At 34.8% G+C, this 25568-nt stretch overlaps 2 protein-coding genes across 5 annotated transcripts in view; both read right to left on the minus strand.

Moving 5' to 3' along the window:
* Positions 1-25568, minus strand: part of LOC117689995 (serine/threonine-protein phosphatase 6 regulatory ankyrin repeat subunit B-like) — a 568848-nt gene that overhangs the window by 187257 nt on the left and 356023 nt on the right. The window contains exon 4 of one of the 3 annotated variants that reach the window (XM_066068487.1): positions 14897-15011. The exons of the other annotated variants lie outside the window; for them this stretch is intronic. The gene's annotated coding sequence lies outside the window, so the exon portion shown is untranslated. The remainder of the gene's footprint in view (positions 1-14896; positions 15012-25568) is intronic. 3 annotated transcript variants of the gene reach the window in all.
* On the minus strand, positions 1253-7779 carry LOC105319310 (uncharacterized). Of its 2 annotated transcripts, none has more exons than XM_066069300.1 (2): positions 6790-7779; positions 1253-4650 (listed from the first exon to the last, which is right to left on the minus strand). In XM_066069300.1, exon 2 carries the CDS (start codon positions 4561-4563, stop codon positions 3532-3534), a length of 1032 nt encoding a protein of 343 aa, XP_065925372.1. In that variant the 5' UTR covers positions 4564-4650; positions 6790-7779; the 3' UTR covers positions 1253-3531. The 2 variants fall into 2 exon arrangements, with proteins under 2 accessions (XP_065925372.1, XP_065925373.1); XM_066069301.1 differs by having other exon boundaries at positions 6786-7779.

Below are 25568 nucleotides of genomic sequence, written 5' to 3' on the forward strand. Positions count from 1 at the left end.
TTTTTACCACAGAAAAAAAAAATCTTTAAGATATTCGAAATGTCTTACTGGAATACTTGAACTTCTAATGGGGATTAGAATTAACTGTCAGATGAGACACACTTAAGGAGTCTCGGGGGAGAATGTTTCAAACATACGATTTCCTTTAATTTTTTTACAGTGAAATGTCAACTTATGAGTAAACAACTATGAGCAAAATACATGTATAAAGTAAATTGACCGGATATTTTATTTGCTTGTCGCGCTCAAATTTTGGTCGTATGTCCGATTCATCACCGACATTTTATATTAATAGGATTATACAGGAAAATGAGGGTTTTCATTTTCAATTTTATATTTTAAAAAGTACAAACATACGATTTTCTTTCAATTTTCAGCGATGGACGGTTAACATATAAGTAAACTTTTTGCCAAATTAAAACAATATTGATCGGATGGTTTTTAGGCTATCTGTCCTCATAGTTTGATCCTATAAACGTGCCGTGCCAGCAATTTTACATTATAGAATTGTATAAAACAAAAGGATGTTTACGAATGAAATATGTCATTTATTAAAAATGACGAAAGTAAAGAAAAATATAAATAACATAGTAGGGGATCAGACCCAAAACTGTTCACACAAAATGTTAAATAACTTATCAATATGCTGATCCCCTTAAAATACAGAAAAACAATATTTTGCTCAAAATTATATACAATATATACAAAACCAGCAAAAAGATGGCACCTCAAAAATAAAATATGCCATATGCAAAATAACAATATTTTGTACATGTGTGCAACTTTCGAATATTGGAGTGGAGAAACGGGGATGTTGGTGGGTGTATCAAAACATTACTCGTGCTAACACTCTCATAGATGAAGACAGAATGACCCTACTCTCACTGGTCAGATACTGACCGCATCAAACCACGTGATCGTATCGCTTAATTTGATTGGCTATTAAATTAAATTTGGGGAGAATTACACCATGGAATTTTTAGCAATTACATAATAGGTCACTGGGAGGTTTTTAGACTAGGAATTTGGGCTAAAAATAGACATGGACAGTGACCACTGCAGGGAAATTACATAATATGGCCAACGACCTCTACAAGGCCCGGGAAAGAAATGCAACTTATCTAATCAAACATAAACATGAAAAATACAATAAATCAGCAAATAAAAATTATAGCATTCAACACATAAATACAATTACTAACATAATTGTTGTTTTATGTTTTCTCATGCTGCACAACCTCACCGCAGCTCCGTTTTTGCTCTCTGATAAATGAACTCAACACTTGTGCATGATGAAATATGTCATTTATTAAAAATGACGAAAGTAAAGAAAAATATAAACAACATAGTAGGGGATCAGACCCAAAACTGTTCACACAAAATGTTAAATAACTTATCAATATGCTGATCCCCTTAAAATACAGAAAAACAATATTTTGTTCAAAATTATATACAATATATACTAAACCAGCAAAAAGATGGCACCTCAAAAATAAAATATGCCACCAAATGTGAATTGCATAATGACAATTGGCAATTCCATTGTGCCATCCAAGGTGAGTTGTGCACTTGTTGATGCTGATATGAACACATACACAAATCACAGTTTATAGTCAAATGTACCAACAGTTAAACACTGACTTGGCATACTCTTACCAGCAGTTACACACTGACCTGGCAATAAGTGCATATAATTCATTATACTATAACCCGTACAAATGTAACATGAATGGCAATTCCAAGGTGATAACCCGCAGGCACTCTAATAGACTAACTATAAAGTTGTACTAACAATTTCTAAAGACACAATGTGCAACTAAAAAAATAGCAGTTAAACACTGACCTATCATTACACATTACTACACCTGTAAACATACTATAACTAACAAAATTAATTTGAGACACCCTCCTTATTTTATGCACAAGATTCTCTTATGGAAAAAGTAACAAACATAAGGACATTTTTTGGTACAGATCAATAGCAGCAGTTAATCACTGGCCTGCTATAAATAAACTGCATGGGTAAGAAAAAATGTAGATACAAATAATTACAGTTGAAACGATTGTATTCTAATATATATGTGTAATGCATTGGAGTTCCAGCGGCCTAAATGCTGAATAAAACTCTCAGAATAGCCTAACTGTGCAGCATGTGTTACTGCCACTATCCGAAAACGCCGAAGTAGATGCATGAGGCACTTTTCCTTACTGAACTGTTTATTGATTACTTCTACCACTGCCATATTATCTGACATAAATAAGATTTTTCTATTTGCCATCTCTGAACCCCAAATTTCCAAAGCCAAAACAATTGGAAACAATTCTTTTACGGCAATTTGCAAAGGTAGAGTTTGTGTCCACTCATCAGCAAACCATTTTGAACCAAACACAGCAGCAAATCCTAACAAAACCAGAAGCATCTGTAAATAGTCGCGTGACATCTGAAGATTCCCATTCCTCTGGAAAAAGAACTGATTTTCCATTGAAATTTTGAAGAAAATCTAGCCACATGGCTAAATCAGCTCTTACCTCATTATTAAATTTTTTTTTGATAATAAGGTTTTTTCACACCTATAGTCAAGTCAATCAAACGACGTAAAAATGCCCTACCAGGAACTACTACCAAACAAGCAAAATTTAAGACTCCAATTAATGATTGAAGCTCCTGCAAAGTAACCTTTTTACGCCTACTAAACTGATATACAAGAGTCCTACATTTTTCTAATTTTTCTGGTGGCAGCCGACTCATCATATCAATAGAATCAACCTAAAATACCATAAATGGTGATGCATGTTACTGGCCAGAAAGTTTTCTTATCATTAATTGGAATATTAATCCTTCCACATAAATCAAACAAATTCATCAAATGATTTTTACATTTTTCAGACTGAGGAGGTCCAATAAAAAAGAAATCATCCAACATATGAGACATACCCCCTGCTTCTAGCTTGTTTAACGTAACCCATTGAAGAGCTGTACCTAACTTCTCAAATATTTGACAAGAGCTACTTGTCCCCAGTGGCAAACAGCGTTCGTAGTAGAACTGACCTTTCCAAGTAAAACCCAAAAAATGATAATCCTTTGGGTTCATGGGGATTATTCTGAAGGCATCCTTTATATCTGTTTTAGCCATAAGTGAACCCATCCCATATTGATGCAACAAACTGAGTATCGTATCAATTGAAACATAATGAACCTGAGAGTATTCCCTAGGTATATTAGAATTAACTGAGTCCTGAGCAGGAAAGGATAAATCATGAATGATTCGAAACTTGTTTTGCTCGGATTTTGGTACAACCCCCAGAGGAGAAGTTTTAAAAAGAGGTAAAGGGGGTCTTGTGAATGGGCCAGCTATCCTCTGCTTACTTAAACCCGTATGAATGTAATCTTCAATAACTTCTGGGTGCTCATATGTAGACTTATGATTATGAGGAGGAGGAATGGAAGGGGACTTAACACAGCCTCATCTACACCCAAATGTAAAGCCATTCACTAACAATTTTAAGTCATCTGCCTCATAACCTAATAGTTCATTGTGAAGTCCTAACGGGTTTACTGGAGTTGGAAGAACCAGCGCCATTCCTGTTTGATGTGATAGATTTGGATGACATGTTTCTACACTGAAATCGGGGGTGGGGTCCACGACAGGCTTGGCAAGTATGGGCGAATCGACAGGGTAGGGAGTTACATTTTTGCCCATTGTTATAATTGTAGCACTGTTTTGCCCGAAAGGGCTGCTGTTTACCATTATAAGCTTGGAATTGGGTAGGAGACTTTAAACCCACAGAGGCTACCTTAAGTCGCAACTCTGTTACTACTCTCTCCCACGGCAGGAGGGATGTCTCTCTTATTTTCCTAAATGACTCATCATACATTCTCCAGGGTTGGTCCCCATGAAGCTTCTGAATCTCCGTAATTGTAAACATGTATTTTAACAGATTGCATGCCTCATGGGGAAATTTCTGTAAGTAAATTGTACTGAATACCAGAAAAGCAACTGTCCATTGATGGATTGTAATAGGTGTTTTATGTGAAGCCGCTTGTTGTAGCTCAATTTTCCCCGCTTGTACCACAATTGAAAGGGGTTCATTTCCTGAGGTCGGCAATAAATTTTTTAAGTCAACAAATTCATTGTTCCAAATTTTAAGTTTCAGTTTGGAGGAAACTGATGCTCCTAGAGGCACACAATCTGATAAGTGAATTTGAGGGCTACTAAAGCATGCATAACTACTACCCGTACTCTGAGATAAATTGCCTGCGGGCTCACCTGTGAACACATTATCCAGTAATGTTCCCAGTGCAGAGGCATGAATTGTGGCAGCCGCAGAGGCAGGAATTGTGGCAGCGGCCGGTATAGCTTCCCCAATTACTGGTGCAGTATCCTCAACAGAATTCACCATTGGAGGTTGCCCAACACTTTCACCGATGTTTTGTTTCTCACTAGCAGCTTTTTGTTGGTTTACAATTTCTTTTGCCAGAAGTTCATAATCAAGATTTGATAGCACATTGACAGTGTCAGTCTCCGCCTGTTTTCGGGTTCTTTTTTTGCCTTTTTTTTCCATTATGTACTTCAGTTGGTGGTGTTGGTGGTGGTACTCCTCCCGTTGCTACATCATCTCTCCTGGCTCTCTTTTTGGGTGGCATAATGGCTAAATATATAATAAGAATAATAAGTATGAATCCTATCCTTTCACATATATGATTAGCCTAACCCAAGCATTTTTTCATAATAACTTTTGCATTAACATGATTTCAACCATGTACTTGGTATTTTGACCTGATAGTTAAGCGTATACCAACACAGATTTTGATATCCATGTACATGTTAACATAAAATTCATAATAATCGGAACATGTCCCACTGACCATATGGGTAACACAGACCCAATGTTCCTTCATTATTATTAGTACATGTAGATCCAAACATTCATGTAACTAAATAGTCCCAACAGGACTTTAATTACATGTTAACATTAAATTCATAATTGTAAGGAACATGTCCCACTGACCATATGGGTAACACAGACCCAATGTTCCTTCATCATTATTAGTACATGTAGATTCAAACATTATGTAACTAAATAGTCCATCATGACTTTAATTACATAACATTATTAACATTAAATTCATAATTGTAAGGAACATGTCCCACTGACCATATGGGTAACACAGACCCAATGTTCCTTCATCATTATTAGTACATGTAGATTCAAACATTATGTAACTAAATAGTCCATCATGACTTTAATTACCTAACATTATTAACATTAAATTCATAATTGTAAGGAACATGTCCCACTGACCATATGGGTAACACAGACCCAATGTTCCTTCATCATTATTAGTACATGTAGATTCAAACATTATGTAACTAAATAGTCCATCATGACTTTAATTACATAACATTATTAACATTAAATTCATAATTGTAAGGAACATGTCCCACTGACCATATGGGTAACACAGACCCAATGTTCCTTCATCATTATTAGTACATGTAGATTCAAACATTATGTAACTAAATAGTCCATCATGACTTTAATTACATAACATTATTAACATTAAATTCATAATTGTAAGGAACATGTCCCACTGACCATATGGGTAACACAGACCCAATGTTCCTTCATCATTATTAGTACATGTAGATTCAAACATTATGTAACTAAATAGTCCATCATGACTTTAATTACATAACATTATTAACATTAAATTCATAATTGTAAGGAACATGTCCCACTGACCATATGGGTAACACAGACCCAATGTTCCTTCATCATTATTAGTACATGTAGATTCAAACATTATGTAACTAAATAGTCCATCATGACTTTAATTACATAACATTATTAACATTAAATTCATAATTGTAAGGAACATGTCCCACTGACCATATGGGTAAAACAGACCCAATGTTCCTTCATCATTATTAGTACATGTAGATTCAAACATTATGTAACTAAATAGTCCATCATGACTTTAATTACATAACATTATTAACATTAAATTCATAATTGTAAGGAACATGTCCCACTGACCATATGGGTAACACAGACCCAATGTTCCTTCATCATTATTAGTATATGTAGATTCAAACATTATGTAACTAAATAGTCCCAACATGACTTTAATTACATAACATTATTAACATTAAATTCATCATTGTAAGGAACATGTCCCACTGACCATATGGGTAACACATACCCAATGTTCCTTCATCATTATTAGTACATGTAGATTCAAACATTATGTAACTAAATAGTCCATCATGACTTTAATTACATAACATTATTAACATTAAATTCATAATTGTAAGGAACATGTCCCATTGACCATATGGGTAACACAGACCCAATGTTCCTTCATCATTATTAGTATATGTAGATTCAAACATTATGTAACTAAATAGTCCATCATGACTTTAATTACATAACATTATTAACATTAAATTCATAATTGGAAGGAAACATGTCCCACTGGCCATATGGGTAACACAGACCCAATATTCCTTCATCATATTTTAGTATGCAAACTCACCAAACATAAAATTTATCAGTTCCAGCCAAAATGCTTAGTTCAAAATGAAAGGTAAAACTTGAACTGATACTCATCAACATGAAAAAATCACGCATTTAAATTTCAGGTAGTTAAGACATTAACTGCCCCTACACTGTCTTAATTAAAACAAATAAAATGTAAATATATATAAATATGGATATATATATTCACATATCATTGAATATCATTATTCTAGAGTGGTAGCACATAAGATCTAAAATCATACTGGCCTCAAAACTTTTGAGTGCAGGATCACCGCATTCCTAATGCTGCGGCGAAACTTCCTCATGGGCTGGTCCTCGGCAGGGGTACACAGCAGATGGACACCATCCGGGCCTAAATAATGAAATTCCTTCCAAAAACCCCCGATGTCCCCAGAAATAAATTCCACCAAGGGGCTCAGCAAAACGTTTCAAATGTTCATTAGTCTGAACCACAAAGACGTTAAAATTTTGGCATGATGCAAACTGCATTCGGCGAATTAACTGGCCTATTATCACTAATTTTACTCCAACACCATCTCTTAAATACTGTCCAACAGATATAATATCCCTAGCTAATTTTTCACTGTTTGTACTTTCACAGATATCATTTTCACCAATCTGTAAAAACACCACATCAGAAATTGAGTCAAAATGCAGAATCTCCGCCCTGAAGACACGCTTGCTTAATCTTAAACCGCCTTTTCCTCTAAATGATACTTTAAACACTTTAGGGTCCAAATTCAGATTGTCTGTTTCTGTCTGCATACAATAATCTCTTAATCTTCTGATGTAAGAATGTCCAATCACGCACACATTTAAAATACTCATTGTTTACATATTGTACCCCAATCGGAACCAGCAGAAATAATCATGCGATATCGCATACAACAAAAAACTAGAAACTGCGTTTCAAAAACCTAGTGTATCAAAACATTACTCGTGCTAACACTCTCATAGATGAAGACAGAATGACCCTACTCTCACTGGTCAGATACTGACCGCATCAAACCACGTGATCGTATCGCTTAATTTGATTGGCTATTAAATTAAATTTGGGGAGAATTACACCATGGAATTTTTAGCAATTACATAATAGGTCACTGGGAGGTTTTTAGACTAGGAATTTGGGCTAAAAATAGACATGGACAGTGACCACTGCAGGGAAATTACATAATATGGCCAACGACCTCTACAAGGCCCGGGAAAGAAATGCAACTTATCTAATCAAACATAAACATGAAAAATACAATAAATCAGCAAATAAAAATTATAGCATTCAACACATAAATACAATTACTAACATAATTGTTGTTTTCCACTCACACAGAACGTAGAAGGGTCGCGTATATGTTTTTATTTTGCAAATTATAGTTTTGATTTTAATTATTGACGCTGTAATAGAAAATGCACGACGTTAATTCTTTTCAATTGTTACGTCAGAGTCTCAACTGACGTCATCCTAAGACGGTGACTCCGACGACAATAACGTCAATTTTGAAGAAGCAGGGAAAAATTTAAATACTTCTGACATTATTCTAACGATTCATTTCACTTAAAAAAAATTTTTGATAAGTAATTTTTCTGAAATAAAAACGTTACATGATAACCTGTATCATTGAACATTTTACTTTAAATCTGTTTTTTACAACAGTAATGCGCAATACCCTGCGCAGAGGGCGCACAATTTTAAACCCGCTACCGACCTTAAAACAAAAGTGCTTATATATTCTTTACACAATGTTCTATCATTTGGTATACATAGATTTTTACATATTTGCGTCTGAAGAGGATGCAAAATTGCCACATTTGCACTGGCATGATTATCCGACAGTGTTACACACAGGTTAATCATTCTGAATACCAATTGTACATGCATTCTTTAATATTTTTACTACAAAATGTAGGATGTAAATCGAAAAAATGCTGCTTTGTATGAATCTTCCGAAAAAACATTAAATATATAGTTTGACGAGATATTGGCGCTTCTGATTGGTCTAAACATTCCTTAGGAAACAATTTTGAATGGTTACAGCCGTTAACATATATGTTCTGTTACTCAATCTGTTTTACTTGCCTATTCTATTGAGAAATCTGCAAGACTGATATTTATCTTATATTTAAAACTATCTTATACCAATGGCCAAGTAATGCCAAATAATGGGATCTAACCCTAATTATGGTATTTGCATCTGATCAATTCAATGCATGTATTTCATGTACCTATGAAAATTACACATTTTCGATTCAAAAGTAATGGGATATTTACAGACACCTCTTGATAATTTGTTACCAGATCATAGTAGATGGGCCTTGTCGCTAAATAGGCACACCGTGCAAAATAAGAAACATTAAATTCCATGTTACGCAACATCGTTATTTGTATGATACACACGCCATTCTAATACCAGTATTGGATGACTGAACTTAAAACTTTTTTAATATGAGTATGTAAAGCAGCAACAATAATTAATTTTCTAAAATACTTTTATTGTTGTTTTACAAAAGTATTTCAAAGCCAACTATCAGTTCCATCATCGTTAAAAGATTACCCTTTTGTTAGAGGATTTGTGTTGACTTTATTTTAACAAAATACTTGCTGTATGTAATCTTATGAAATTTTGGTATTTGTGTATATAATTTGATATGTAGTATCATTTCAGTTAGGCAAAATCTAAGCGAAAACCTGTATACGGTGACACATCATTTCGTTTTTAAAATTCATTGCTGCAACCAAACGCCAAAAGAATCTTGGTATTCTAAGTGGGTTTGATGATCCGTCACAGCTACGACGGATTTTAATATACAAGACGTCATACTTGTTGCAGCTGAATGTGTTTTAAACTCTTCTTTTAATAAAATCAGATAGAATTACGTACAGCAAACTATACTTTTTTTCTGTTTATATGACTAATAATATATCTTTGCGTTGTCAGTGGTATGGATAATAACGGTTTTAAATAGACATGTTACCAGCTTGTTTCAACTGAGTTTTTCAGACTCTTCATTTGATATATTCAGTAAGTTAAAACTACAGCAAATAACACGCGTTATGTGTAAATAACAATAAAATAGACAAGTCCCTACTATTCTGAAAATTTCGATTATAACTCATACGAAAACAAACAAGACTAAAATGCTTACAAACGATCTAGTAAATAACGACCTGTCTGCATCCCTCTAGCAATAACAATGTATTGTTTATCCTCTTGAATTTCCTTGTTAATATAAGAAGCAATACTAAAATCGTTTACAACACTCATAGATGGCAGTGTCTATTGTGATTTTTGGTGTTGACTTTACGTAAAATAATTCTATATCGATCAAAACTAAGACTATATTGAGCGCACAATCCTATGCATTTGCTCGAATTGGTCTCTGGCTTCAAAATAGTTGTACAATATAGTAACCGTTGTTATATTCAATGAATATGTAAGAAATTGACTGCGTCTTCCGTTATGTAGTCAGAATTCCCTGTTTTCTAATATGTCTATTTACCTCATCCTTAAAAAACTACTAGATTAGTTTTCAAATCAAATATTTTTATTTTATAGATATTCAGTGTTATTAAACTAAACTTTATGAATTTCAAAGATATTATCTTGAACTTTTTAACAAACTAGAAAACTGACCAGTCAGGAAGGGCCCCGCTATGACAATTAATATAGAGAAGTGAAAAAAAACTTTGAATTCCATCCTCTTTATATTAACAATGATGAAATATAAATGCCCGGCATAAGATGTAAAGAACTGCAAGATCTCATGATTTGTAGTTGGATATGATTTTCATCCAACAATTAAAGTGGGTTTTTTTCTTGAGCCTTAATAGTGAGGGGATAAAACACACAAGTTGGATAGAAATCATATTATACTACAAATCATATGAGATTCTATTTATCCCATGTTTTATACACCACAATCAATGTTTACACTGTTTATAAAACTCCACATTATTTTACTTCATTATGCCTACGCAAATCCCATTGTAAAGTCACAACTATGGGATATCAAAAAAATATCCAATGAGTCATATCCATGGGATAAAGGGGGTTAACATGGGATGAAATAAAATTTGTTAAAAAACATCACTCGCAGACACATGTGTACGGTAATTCATATAAAAGATAAAGACAGACCTTAGATTTTCTGAAACAGGCAAGATAATTAATCTCAGGGGATTAATTATCCTGCTCTCATCCATTTATTGAATTTAATCAGGGCTTACAGAAGGAACATTTTCAGGTACTATTCTGAAGTTTCCTTTAATATAAACATACCAACCAAAAACAACAACACCACCAAAACATCCATTAAAAAAGAAAAAAAAAGAATCAAGAAATTGATATCTAATAAAAAAAAATTTTAAAATTTATTGTAATTCAGATATTTTTTTTTTTATTTTACAGAATATAAGTATTTGGACTAGAATGAAATATATTCTTTATTAAATACCATCCTTTACACTTAGAGGTAAAAATATAACGGTGCAGCTCATGGAATGAGACTTTAATTTGCTTCAAAACAAACATCAGTGCAGACGAAGGTGTTCATTAATCTTGATATGACAGATAGAGATAAGCCTCTAAATTTTCTGCAGCAGGCAAGATAATTAATCCCAGGGGATTAATTGTTCTGCTCTCTCATCCTTTTCTTCTAAAGGACTACATATGATAAGGGCCTAAAATGGCCCCCTAAAATGAACATCATCATTTTACTATCATTCTTTGTTTTCTTAGTACAGATATATATGTGATGTGTTTACATAATATTCATTTTGGTTCAAGTGCCCACAATTTAGAAATATAACATTATAAAGACAACCTTTTCCAGCCATTTTTGCATTTTCAGCGTAAAACAGCTTGTTTTCAAGCAGTTTTTCGTTCCAAAAACATAGAGCGCATTCTTGAACAAATAAAATATTTTGATCAGAGATGTATCTAGCCACGACTGATAAGTGACAAAAAAAAATTCCTTGTTCAAGCATGCGCTCTATATTTCCCATTAGTAAATAGATAAGAAAAATGTCAATTTTTGACTGATTTTGATTGAATTATAAAAATGGCGTCACTTCTGACGTCATATAATGCCATTGAGTGCAAATAAATCAAATAAACAGATGAAAAATATATTTTATATCAACTCTTCTAAAAAATTAGTTAACATTTTATTGTACCCGAAACACTTAAAAAATGGCGAATAATGGGGGCCAAATTTAACTCTTATCATATATAGTTCTTTACAATAAGATTTTTTTTTCATAAATGACAGAATGGGGTTATTATCTGATTACCTGTTAAAATTAACAGCATTAAGGCAGAAAAAATGAAATAAATAATTAAAAAATAAAATAGTGTGGAAGGTTAATTAATCCCAAAGGACAAATATTGCACAGCCTTCCATGTATACAATAGTAACATTCTCAGCAGTTATCCCTCTTTGCCCATTCATTCTCAGCAGTTATCTCTCTTTGCCCATTCATTCTTATGCATAGTTGGGAATCTACCCCACCACCCCAGCTCCAAACCAGAAGACATAGAGAACCAAACTTAGCATCAAAATATGTATTTCTGCCTACTGAACTACCATACCAAATTTGAACTTGATTGGGCAACCATAAAAAAAGTTATTAGAAAAAAACACGAAATTTGTGGACGGAAGAGTGACAGACGGACGGACAGAAGGACGGACGGACAGAGTGATTACTATAGGGCACCCGCAAATCCTTGCGGGGCCCTAACAAGCAACTCAAACTCATACTACACAACACCCCCAACTCGCCTATTGTCTGCTTTGATGGATTCCAAGAGCTAGGAAACAATCTTCTGTCATATTATTTATGATATCAAAAAAGGAATATCGAACTATTTTTATCCATAACATTTTACTAATGTTAATGGTTTTCATTTAGAAATTTTTCCAGGCCTAAAGTTGATTATTATGACAAATTAAATAATAACTGATAGCATACACTCCTTTCCTTTTTATATCTTTGTATTTGCTACACTTTTATGAAATTCCCTTTTTTTCTACTAAATAGCCAGGTTTGTTTTGATTGTTTTCTGAACTGTACAGGTAGATAACAAAAATATCATTATCATCCTTAAATCATCAAAAAGAATACTGGGTACGTCAAATGAATACAAAAAGTAATATTCAATAATGATTGTTTATTATAACGGTATATCATATATTTTACATTTCATGATATTATCAAAGTATCTAAGTGCCTGTATGGTGTCTATAAATATCCCAGTACTTTGTCAATCAAATTTTGAAATATCGTATAAAAATGGACAAGTACTGCAGATAACGACATATCAACATTGTAAGTCTTGTCGAAAATTTTCATTTATGTGTCACGTAAAACGTTTGCGATTTGCAAAGAAGTATACACAGGTACACATAACAAGTGATTATCAGACCGTGGTAGTTCGCTTTGTTGTTGTAAAATAATGCACCTTGTCAAGCAAGAAATATTAAATTTCATTTCACGCACCTCTTTTTTAGTAAGCAATATTGATATTTGCATCATGCATATAAAATAAAAGAGTAATTATAATAATACAAACGCCCCTTGCATCTGTCTTAAAAAGCGACTAAAATAAATGAGAAAAATAACAAAGTAGTTAACCCGACGAAATATTGCAATCTTTTTTTTACTTCCTTTGTTTCCAAATTAAGATAATTTAAGGGAAAAAAGAGAAATCTTTATTACAAAATAAACTTAATACAATATTATATGTTGTAACTTGTGTTTTAAATGTGAGTTAACTTTTATTTGGGATAACTTTATTTCGGAATTAAACAGCAATAAACTGTATGATAACAACTAATTTTTGTAACCATTTCAATGTGTATTTTAAGTACATTTTCATGAAACCAATAACAACATAGCAAGAATAAAGTTGGCCAACAGTAAGTTTCCAGGGATAAGCTTCCTCATGAGGCCCCATATTTTAATGATTAACAAAAAATGCTAAATGACGATGTCACAAAATTATAATGTGAGCGGAATGAAGAATTAAATTTCTATCTACAAATATGTTTACATAAAATGATATTTTTGTGCCATACATTTGAAACCAGACTCTACCCATATTTGACTTCGGATTCCTTCCACATCTGATTTTTAAAGATTTGCGCCTGCTATTTGTTAATCGAAGAAATGCCTCTTTTAATAAACACAAAAATGGATTTTAAAAAGTAGTTCAATTCGTGAAATTTTCCATATGCATGCAGCCTCTATTCATCCCCGGACCCCAAAAATCAAAAAGATTCAAAATAGATATGTTACCAACAGATGGATGATTTTCGGTAATCAATTAAAATTGACAACAATAGCTTCTTTCATTTTTACAATGTATAATCTTTGACAAATATTTAAAAGTGTTTACTTGCAAGACAATTGAATAAAGGTAAAAGGAAAGGTTAAAAGAAAGATTTAGAGCAAATATATAATTAACGAATCGGTAATAATTGTGAGCCTGAAAATTATTGATAGTCACTATCATTTTTACTTAAATTCATATTTTGATACAAATTTTAATCAAGAACAAATCAATAAATGTTTTAAGAAACCGCTTTTATTAGACTTATCTGAATTTACAAATAATGTACAAGCCCGACTATCAATAATATTCATCAAAAGATTGTCCGAAAGAATCAATAATAATATGTTGTTGTTTTTTTTTTATTTTAATTTTATAACTTTAAATCGTAGTGCATATAACTTTATTTTTACTTTTTTGTTTGTTTTCAGCATTATTCTTTGTGAGGGTTTCGGGGGTTGAAATCCATATACGCCGTTAAGGGGGGGGGGGGGGGGGGTGAAACCCATATACGCCGTAATTAGGGGGTTGGGTTGAAATCCATATACACCGTAATTAGACATAGGAAGGGCAGTTTGAAGTCCATATACGCCTTAATTAGACTTAACAGAATGAAAAAAGCCAACTTAATAGATGTTAATAAAAAACATATACATTAATCTTTAACAAGTATTAAATGATAACCACATTAATATTACCTTGCACTTTGATTCGATTACAATTAATGGGTTTTCAAATAGAGATCTGATTGGTTGGCGCTCTGATTCTACAACTTATTTCATCGATTATTTTATTTGACAGGTATATAAGTTATTCCGGACCCGGTATATGTTTTCAAAGTCCGCTCTGGTCTGCGTCAGCCTGGAGTTTACCCGCGTCAGCTGTGGGTCCTCCCTAGAGGACCTGAAGCAGACCTAAACGGACACAGAAAGCAGATCCAGGGTTTCTGTAAGGTAGTATCTAATCAGCACTGACTTTTTGTGAAATACACAACTATTCAGGTGAACCGTTTACCAAATTGTACTTACACGTTCGCTTAGTACAAGAATGAAGGATAGTAGGATGAGTTTCAAAAATCGCACTTAAAATACTCTTTGAAGTTTGTGCTGTACAAGGCGTCAAGGCAACAAAACTGTTCTCGACCTTAAAAAAAAATCTCAGTTTTAAACGCTTTTCTGGTCGATTCTATAGAGGGAAAGGGCACGCCTGTTGGGGCACCAAAAGGATATCTAAAAATTAAAGATTAAATTAATACACGCATGACGAGTTCAATATTCTCGATCCAATAAAGAATACATGTACGTATGGGAAAGAATAAATTCCGCATATCAAAATTGATTTCAAACTAATTATGAGAGTCTATGGAAGACCACACCTGTAATCCACTGTCCCAAAAGACCCCTTCATCTAGCGTAAATAAGAAGAAATGCATCCAAATATGGACACTGTTTTACAATACAATACCAAGAATTCACTGGAATAGAACACAGGACGAAGATGGTATTTTTATGCTAGGTTTTGATTACAGAGTCCCATATTTGAAAAAAAAAATGTCCTTTAAAAATGACATTGTAGAGGCATATATAGTCGACGGCCTGGGAAATTTGACTCTTACGTAATTTCGTAAATAGGATCGTATGATTATATATCTATTTATTAGAATTGATTTCAAAATACGCAAAACAATAGTTTACATTTATTTCAGAATCAATTTTGAATGGTTACAGCCGTTAACAAATATGATCAAAAAGATCAATGACCTATTATTCAATTTGTTTGATTTGTCTTTTCTTTATAAAAATATGAGAACGGCCCCAAATATTAAACCGTATAACAAATTAATTTGACCCATGTGTTACATTTGAAAGTTAACCTTTGCGATGCACAAAGTATTGTGATATTAACAGACACCACTTGATAAGTGATTAACAGACCATGGTAGACGAGCTTTAACCTTATTGTCACTTAATAGGGCCACCGTGCAAAATGAGAAATATCATATTTCATTAAATTTCACGCAAGATTGTTTCTTGAATAATACATTATCCATTCTTGTATAACATTTCTCTTCAATTGCAGGGTTTTTAATGATAACTATGTGAAACAGCAACGTTAACACCGGGTGAATATTAATTTGTATCAATTGTGATTTACAATGACAGGTGTTATTTATACATACTATATAGAAACAATTATAAGTTTCTTAATTGTCAACGGCTTTATTTCTGACAACTAAATTAAAATAAAATTATTTCATTTGAAAATTCATAGATTTTCATGGTATATAAAAGTTCGGTATAAATTATTCTCAAATTGTTTAAATCTCATATATATATATACTTACGGTACAGAAAAGCCAAACAATTAAACGTAACGATTCAAACTACAATGTATTTATAAATTTAACGTCATAACAAATTAGCAGGCAGCGGTCATATGATACCCCTATACCTAGCGTAAAAGAAAAGCTAGCTATATTTTAAAAAAAATAACATACAAATATGTGGATCTATTACACGCTCCAATAGAGGGTGCATTTGATATTTTGGTTCCAAGGGTTGACAACAGAGTCGCATGATTAAGAAAGAACATATTTCTGGTAAACAAAGAAAAAAACAATAATTTTATTTATATTATTTGAAGTATATAAGAAATACATTCGCGATAATTTATGCTGTTATACATAAAGCTGTACCTGTAGACACCAAGTGTATTAACAAGGTCTGTCTAATATGTATCACCTTCAAGTCAGATGACTATATGCATGTTTTGATAAAAAACTATTGGTTGCTTAATATCTTGTAGTGTTTAAGGGATCGGATGTTTAATTTGATACGTTGCATTAGTTCAGCTAGGCAAAATATGAACGAGTACTTCTGTACAGTAAAACATCTTTCGTTTTAAACGTCATTTCTGCAACCTAACACCAATAAATGTTTGCATGCCCAAAGGTGCAATTAATCCGTCTCAGCCCACGGTTTTCAATAGACAAAACCGCACACGTGTTGCATCTGAATGTGTTCTGAATTCTTCAATTAATAAAAGCAAATATAATTAGAGCAACCAATATACGTCCTATATAAATACACGTAACAACGATTTCTCCCTCTGATTTTCAAACGATTGTTATTCATATGGAAACGAACATAACTGAAATCTAATCGTTCTGGTAAATCGATTTACATACGTCTGCAACCCTTTAACTTTGTAGAGGTCATTAAAGGTTGAAGTAATTGAAGTACAATATGTAGTTATGACAAACAATGTGAACAACGTTCATATCTGATTTTGTCTATGATGAACACTCAGTCCTGTGTCAACGAAAAAATATTTTTTGATCAATCAAAATTGAAACTATATTGATTGCACGATCTCTATTATGAACTAACATGGACTGGACTAAGATTGTACAGTAGTTTAAGACACTATTGCGACTTTCCAATAAATAAAAGAATAGGATGTTGCTCCCGTTTCATGTACAAATCGACAACATTTATTAATTCTACCCACTTTAAAATGATATTTACTCCGACTGAAAAGAAAATCCACAGATGATAGTGAGAATTCATCTTGCGAAAGTTAAACACTTTGAAATGGTAAAACTGATGTTTAGCAGAGCTTTGCAAAAAAAGTTTTTACTAATGGTCAAGTACTCCAGTGAGCGACACCAAATATTGTATCACATATCGCATCAATATTATTTACATGTTACGTATGAAAAGACGTTGAAGTGAATACCGGTACTTATGAAACCAAGAAAACAAAATTTCTAGGCTGACCGTCGTTAAGGACTGTCCATGAGTTTCCTAGGCTAAGCTTCATTGTGTTATTGTTCAAGATTGGCAAAAAGATTGATGAGTTACGGAAATTATGCAATCAGCAATATCAATGTATACATTTTATATTTACAGATTATTCATTTAAAAATGATAATATTTGCATCGTAATAGGATTTTGAAAATGCATTCAGTGTTAAAATCTTACAGATTAACATGGTGACATGATGTTCGGAGTAATCTTTTGGGACCCGCTTTATGCACTGAAATGTGATGTGGAGCCATCTTTTTTTTTATTCTTGCCTGTAAGCCTTGCTCGCGGGTTATCACATATACACATGTACGGAATTACTGTGCCGTACATTACGCCTGGCCCAGGTGACAGTTTTGCACACGTCTATGCTGTATGTATCGAACAATTTAATTATGCCATATTAGAGACAGTCGCTTAAAGAGTTTAGAACCACCTTTGTTATTGATGTATCTTACCTGTCAGGTGAGATATTTACCTTTAAAAATAATTTATAGTGAAAAAAAAATTCCCACAGAAAAAAACCCAAAACAAAACAATTTCCCTTTAAGATATTCGAAATTTCTTACCGACATACTTGAACTTCTTATGGAAATTAAAATTCTTTAAGGATTTGAACAAAACACCTATAGTATTTTAAGTTCCGATAAGAAATCCTACTTTCCGATATCAATTTAAAACTGCTTGTTTAAATCGAATTCCTGCAGGGAATACTTTTCTTCAGTGAGAAATATAATTCCATTAGTGTTTTAGAATGGCAATTTTAATATTTCTTATAAAAAAAAATATTTGTTTATGGGAATTATTAATTACTATATAATATTAATTTTTAAAGATAATAAAATGATTTACCCGTCAGATGAGACACACTTAAAACAGAAGTGCTTATTTATCCTTTACACAATGGTCTATCATTTGGTATACATAGATTTATACAAAACTGCATCTTTGCACTGGGATATTTATCCGGCAGTATTACACACAGTTTAGTCATTCTGGATAGCATTTGCATAAGCATATATTAAACTTTTCACTACAAAATGTAGGATGTAAAACGAAGAAATGCTGCTTTGTATGAACCTTCCCCAAAACAATAAATATATAGTTTGACGAGATATTAGCGCTTCTGATTGGTTGAAAATTTTTATTGATACCTGCATCAATAATTTTTTTTTCTTTTTCTTTTTTCTATTTTTCTCTAGCGTTCTGATTTTACACTATTGATAGGACGGGAATTTCCAAAATAAACTCACTCAATCCTCTTTGCGCCGTCAGGTGCTTGAGGCGTCTACAAGGAATTTCCACCTGGCTTGGCCTGCAGCTACTCCATGCCGTCTCCATGGCCATGCCTCTGCTTTTTAAGATCTTTTAGGGTAGTTTTTCTCCAGGTCTCCTTTGGCCGGCCTCTATTCCTTTTTCCCTGGGGTGTCCATCTTAGGGCGACCCTGAGTAGTGAGTTGGGGGGCCTGCGCAGGACATGACAAAGCCATCGCCAGCGTTTTGCTTGGATGATCTCTGATATTGTAGTCATCCCAGTTCTTTTCAACAGATCTTCATTTGAGATGGTGTTTGGCTGAAAGATCTTTCAGATGCGTCTAAGGGATTTGATTTGGAAGACTCACGTTTACTTTAAATCAGTAGAGAGGTTTTCAAGCACTCTGAACCATATAGAAGGACGCTGAGTACATTACTATTGACGATCTTGATCATGGTGCGGATGTTAAGTGCAGTAGATCTCCATATAGTTTTCAACATTGCAAAAGCTTGGTTTGCCGTGCTGATCCTTGTGTCGATTTCTTGTTCTCCCGTGGTGACTTTGTTGCCCAGGTAAGTAAACTTCTCAACATCCTCTATTGGTTTGCTATTGATAAGTACTGGATTTCTGTTTGTAGTGTTTACTCGAAGAACCTGTAATATAATCAGAATTATCTTGTGTACGATCTGTTACATTGTTGGAACTCTCTTATGTAAGAAGTTGAATAAAGTTTAGTTTATCCGGTTATGCAACATGGCTGCATGAGTTATTACATGGTGTCAGAAAATCCGCGTCCATCAGTCAGGAACAATGTCACACAGCGGTATCAAAACTTTACCAGCATTTATTATAGCTGAATCTAACTCTGGAGCGAAAGAATGGGAGGCTTACAAGCGCGACTTTCTTGTGCATTTAGATGCTCTGGGACTGGACGACAAACCCGGTAAGAGGAAAGTAGGATTATTACTAGCTAACATGGGCCGGGAAGCTGTGAAAATCTACGATTCGTTCACATGGGCTCCACAAATAGAAGAGGACAGAGACAACAACATCGAGGCACAACCGGGAGAGAATAAACATGATCTACAGACAGTATTCAAGAAGTTCGATCGTCACTTTGGGGTCCATAACTATCGAAACATTAAAAGGCAAGAATTCTTGAAAACCAGGAGAGGCAAAAATACAATAATGGATTACATATCCGAGCTGAAACGTAAAGCTGAATTTTGTGAGTACGGAGAGCAGAAAGAAGGGCTGATATGTGACATGATAATTAACGGTGTCAATGATATGAAATGTTCAGAGAAGTTAATGGAAATTCCCGCAGGCGAATTAACCCTGGATAGGGTCATTCAAACCTGTCGTCAAGTCGAATTGACCAACGTGCATTTGAAAAATTTGGACGCTGAAAACCCATCAGTAAATTTTGCGAACACAAAACATAACACAAGCTACGAGAAACCAAGGACATTCGGACAACCAGTGCAGCGAGGGCAAAGAGGAGGAAGCAGATACCAAGGTACGCATCCGTATTGTGCAAATTGCAGCAAACATCACATTAAAGGACATTGTCCAGCATTTAACAAGCATTGTGATGCCTGTGGGCAGAAAGGACACTTTAAGCATTCAAACCTATGTCAAAGTCGTGCAGCACCACCAAGAGGTCATCAGAGAAGTCGGAGAAATTTCAGAGGAAGAGGACACCCTCTGCGGCGTTCGCGAGTATATTATGCCGAAGACAATACACCTCATAGCAACTCTGAGCTAGAAGAGATGTTTAATCAGTGCACAGTACAAGATGTGTGGACCGCGAGTACAGATACTAATTCAGAGTCAACCGGTGATTGGAAAGTTACATTTGACATTGGCAACAAGAAATTAACCTTGGACATTGATAGCGGTGCACAGTGCAACATATTATCCAAAACAAGTGCCGAGAAATTTTCGTCCGTTGCTCCGATCACTGATAGTAACATTATTATCAATGGCGTAAGCACCAAAGTTAAAGCATTTGGACAGATAAGCTTACCATGCAAATACAAGGACACAGAAAGACTAGTTAGTTTCCAAGTGATTGACAATCCTCGACCCTTACAGTTACTTGGTAGGAAAGACAGCATTCTGTTTGGCCTGATTGCAAGAGTTAACAGTGTCAATGTCAGTACCGCTACTGAGCAATTAAGGAAAGACTATGCAGATGTCATTGGACAGGACATTGGATGCCTTCCTGGCGAATACGAAATAAAAATCGACAAAACAGTGGCACCCGTAATTCACGCACCAAGAGCTATTCCAGTAGCTATTCGTGATCAAGTAAAACTTGAGCTTGACAACTTAGTTCGTTGTGGCATCATATCTCCAGTAACAGAACCAACTCCATGGGTCAACAGTATGGTATGTGTGCGGAAGAAAAATGGCCGCGTGCGAATTTGCATAGATCCATCAGATCTCAACAAGGCAATTATGCATGAACATTATCCAATGAACAGTATTGAAGATATTGTGACAAGATTGCACGGAAGCAAGTATTTTTCAACCTTGGATGCTAACATGGGCTACTATCAGATCAAATTGTCTAAGACCAGTTCTATGTTAACAACATTTAACACACCCTTTGGAAGATACCGATACCTACGTATTCCAATGGGGTTGAAATGTTCCGGTGAAGTTTTTCAGAGGGAGATGGTGACTCATTTTGGCAGCATGGAAGGAGTAGAAATCGTAATAGATGACATATTAGTTCACGGAAAGACCTTGGAAGAGCACACTGACCGACTCAAAAAGGTATTGGAAAAAGCCCGAACCATCAGATTGAAGTTAAACTCAGCCAAGTGTGAACTTGTGAAACCGGAAGTTGACTATGTTGGCCATCGTCTCACAGGAGAAGGCTTGAAACCATCAGCAGGCAGAGTAAAAGCAATTCTTGAGATGAAGGACCCAGAAGACAGAGGGGAACTTGAGACAGTACTTGGTATGTTAGCTTACCTTGCCAAGTTTATTCCAAGACTAAGTGAACTCACAGCTCCGCTACGGAAAATGAAAACAAGTGAAACTTGGAACTGGGACGTTGAATCGAAACAAGCATTCACTAATGTCAAGAAAGCACTTACCTCTACAGATGTCTTGAAGTATTTTGACGTCACTCGACCAGTGACTGTTACCGTTGATGCATCAATGAAAGGCTTAGGAGCAGCGATTTTGCAGGAAAATGGAGTTGTGGCCTATGCATCTCGAGCTCTAACCTCAGCAGAACAGAGATACGCGCAAATCGAGAAAGAGATGTTGGCGGTAGTCTTCGGATGTGAACGTTTCCACAAACTGCTGTATGGGAAGTCTAATGTGACAATAGAAACTGACTATAAACCACTGGAAGCCATCATGAAAAAACCCATTCATACAGCACCAATGAGGATACAAAAAATGATGTTAAGATTACAGCCTTATGAGTTCAATCTCATCTACATTAAAGGCAAAGAAATTGGATTGGCAGACTGTCTGAGCCGACTACCATTAGAGAACAGTGACGAAAGGCTGATAGATGATGAAATGATGGTCATGGTAGCTGAAACCTTATCGTATACAAACCATGAAACACTAGTCGAATCTACGAAGAAAGATCAACAACTACAAATTCTGAAACAAGTTATTTGCCAAGGATGGCCAGAGAGGAAATGTGATGTACCACTTGAAGTCATGCCATTTTGGGACTTTCGTGATGAACTATCTACTTACAATGGACTCATCTATCGTGGGGAGCGTACAGTCATACCGTCAGAACTAAGAACAGTAACATTGAAGACAATCCACAGTTCTCACCAAGGGATCCTTAAGAGCAAACAGAAAGCTAGAGAATTAGTGTTCTGGCCAGGAATGAACAAACAGATTGAAGATGTTGTCAGCAGATGCAGTGCATGTTTAACACATAGAAACAAACCACAAAGGGAACCAATGATGATTCATCCTATACCTTCACTTCCGTGGAGCAAAGTTGGAACCGATTTATTTGAGCTTGATAATCGTCATTTCCTCATCCTAGTTGATTACTACTCAAACTTCATTGAAGTAGCAGAGTTAGAAAGGGACACCAGAGCGAAAACTGTCATAACAAAGATCAAGGAGTGTATTGCTCGTTATGGTATAATGGACATATTAGTGAGTGACAATGGTCCACAGTTTGCATGCCAAGAATTCAAAGAGTTTACAAGAGCATTTGGGATCGACCATGTCACATCATCACCATTACATCCACAATCAAATGGACTTGCAGAAAGATCAGTACAAACAATCAAGAACATCTTAAAGAAATGCACAGAGTCTGGAGATGATATGTACTTAGGGCTACTTGATCTACGCAACACCCCCAGGGATAACGAAATCGGATCACCAATGCAACGTCTTATGTCCAGGCGAGCTAAGACACTGATACCCATCAGTGACACATTGCGAAAGCCATGCATTATAGAACCAAACCTAGTATCTACTCGTCTTATGGAATACAAACAGAAGCAAAAATTCTATTATGACCAAAGTGCAAAACCAAGACCACAGTGTGAACTTGGAGATTCCATACGCATTCAAACACCTGATGGTTGGAAACCAGCAACCTACGTGTCAGCCTCTGTACATCCACGTTCTCATATTGTTGAAGCTGGCAGTCAGGGAAGAACGTACCGCAGGAACAACTGTAAACTGATGAAGACAAGGGAAGACCCGCATGTGATCCAACCCAAACATGAAGGATTTGCGTCGCCCACTCTTGAAGTTCCGATCCTGAGAAATCCATCGGCAAACCATTTACCACCAGCAAAGCCTAAACCAGCATTACCAGAGGAGAAGCCAAAGGTTGAGCAGAAGTCCGAGCCAGGACAAGCACAAGATACACAGCGAAGATGTACACGTTCCGGACGAGCCGTCACAAAGCCAAAGTACTTATCCGACTATTCCGTGTGATTATCTATTATGTGAAAGGGCATAATAATCCCTAGTCAGTTAAAACTCATTTGTTATGTTAGTTAATTACGTTTAGTTGATGTTACACTAGTCAGTGTATTTCTAGTCATTCTGAAATTTGTCCAGCCTAATTTGCAGTAAGAACAATATTGAACATTGGATCTGATAATATTTTATTTGTACAACTCATTTGAATTAACTTAACTATGTATTTCATTCTAATCTCCAATTAACACAATTATAAGCTAAATATAAATCAGAGTGTTGAATTTCATAAAAGGGAGGATGTAATATAATCAGAATTATCTTGTGTACGATCTGTTACATTGTTGGAACTCTCTTATGTAAGAAGTTGAATAAAGTTTAGTTTATCCGGTTATGCAACATGGTTGCATGAGTTATTACAGAACCTGTGTCTTTTTGTTGTTGACTTTCAATCCGAGTTTGCTCGTTGTTGCTCCGAGCAGCTCTGTCTTCTGGTGGATGTCCTGGTGTCTGTTTGATAAGAGACTCAGGTCATCAGCATAATCCAGGTTCTCTAGGATTGAGGTCAAAATAAACACTGTCAACAAAATTTAAAGTTGTGTTTGTTTAATTGTAAGTAGAAATAAACTTTATAAATATATAGAATTAAAAGTTTAACTTTGAGAACAAACAATACACATTACTAGTAATTAATTTACAAAATAAAAAAAATTAAGTGTCTTCTCACGATTTCGTCTGATTGGGGCGACGATCAACATTTACGGCGAGGATGGCTGTCCCAGGAATAATCATAATGAACATATAAACGTATACACTTTCACTTTACACTACTGTTTTTAAAATATTTCTAACATTTAGTTTTAAATTGACTCACGTACATGATCGGACATCAGGATAATATATTATATTTACATCTACCAAGTATTATTCCTGCTATTTCTTACAAAAACTTATAGTTAATTCATAGCTCTATAGAAACAGCCAGACTGAAATCTACACGCCCTGTTAATTGATTGGTCGAAATATAGCGGCTGAAACTGACAAAAAACTGACAGGATTAAAAATCGACACGTCCTCTTTATCGAGTGGTCGAAACCTACAGCGACCTAAGAAAAATCACGGACTGCACGAAATAATGATGATGATCTACTCAAAGTCTCACAGGAGACGATTTGGCTGTTTCTTTTAGCTAACGAACTTATGTACATTTACAGAACTTTATTGAATGTTACATACTTTCATAATCAATTTATTAATTAACCAAAAGAAAGATATTAATATAAACAATAAAATGCTTTCTATGCGGGTCCATGCGGGTTATGAAGGTATCGATCATTGCAGAAAAAAATTAAATAACCCGCTAACGTTGTTACATGGTTTCTAGGTAGAGAACCTGTCTACCTGTCTAATATATTCACTTAGACCTGAATTCACCTTCACTCAAAACTTGGCCATACTGAGAAAATCGCTAACGCCTGTAAAAAAGGACAACAAGTCTATTTTGCCTTAAAAATACGTGAACATTTCAACCCAGATACCATACCCGGCTTTACACCAAAGTTGTTCTCCCTTCAATCGTGTATAGCTGTAAACTCTGGTTTGACCGCAAAAAAGGTCTCCAAGATCTGAACACTCCTCAGCATTTTATCTGCAAACATGCACTTGGTCTTCCAAAGAGTACCAGATCCGACAATTGCGAATCA

Source organism: Magallana gigas, chromosome 8 (assembly GCF_963853765.1).
Source record: "Magallana gigas chromosome 8, xbMagGiga1.1, whole genome shotgun sequence".
Classification (NCBI taxonomy): Eukaryota; Metazoa; Mollusca; class Bivalvia; order Ostreida; family Ostreidae; genus Magallana; species Magallana gigas.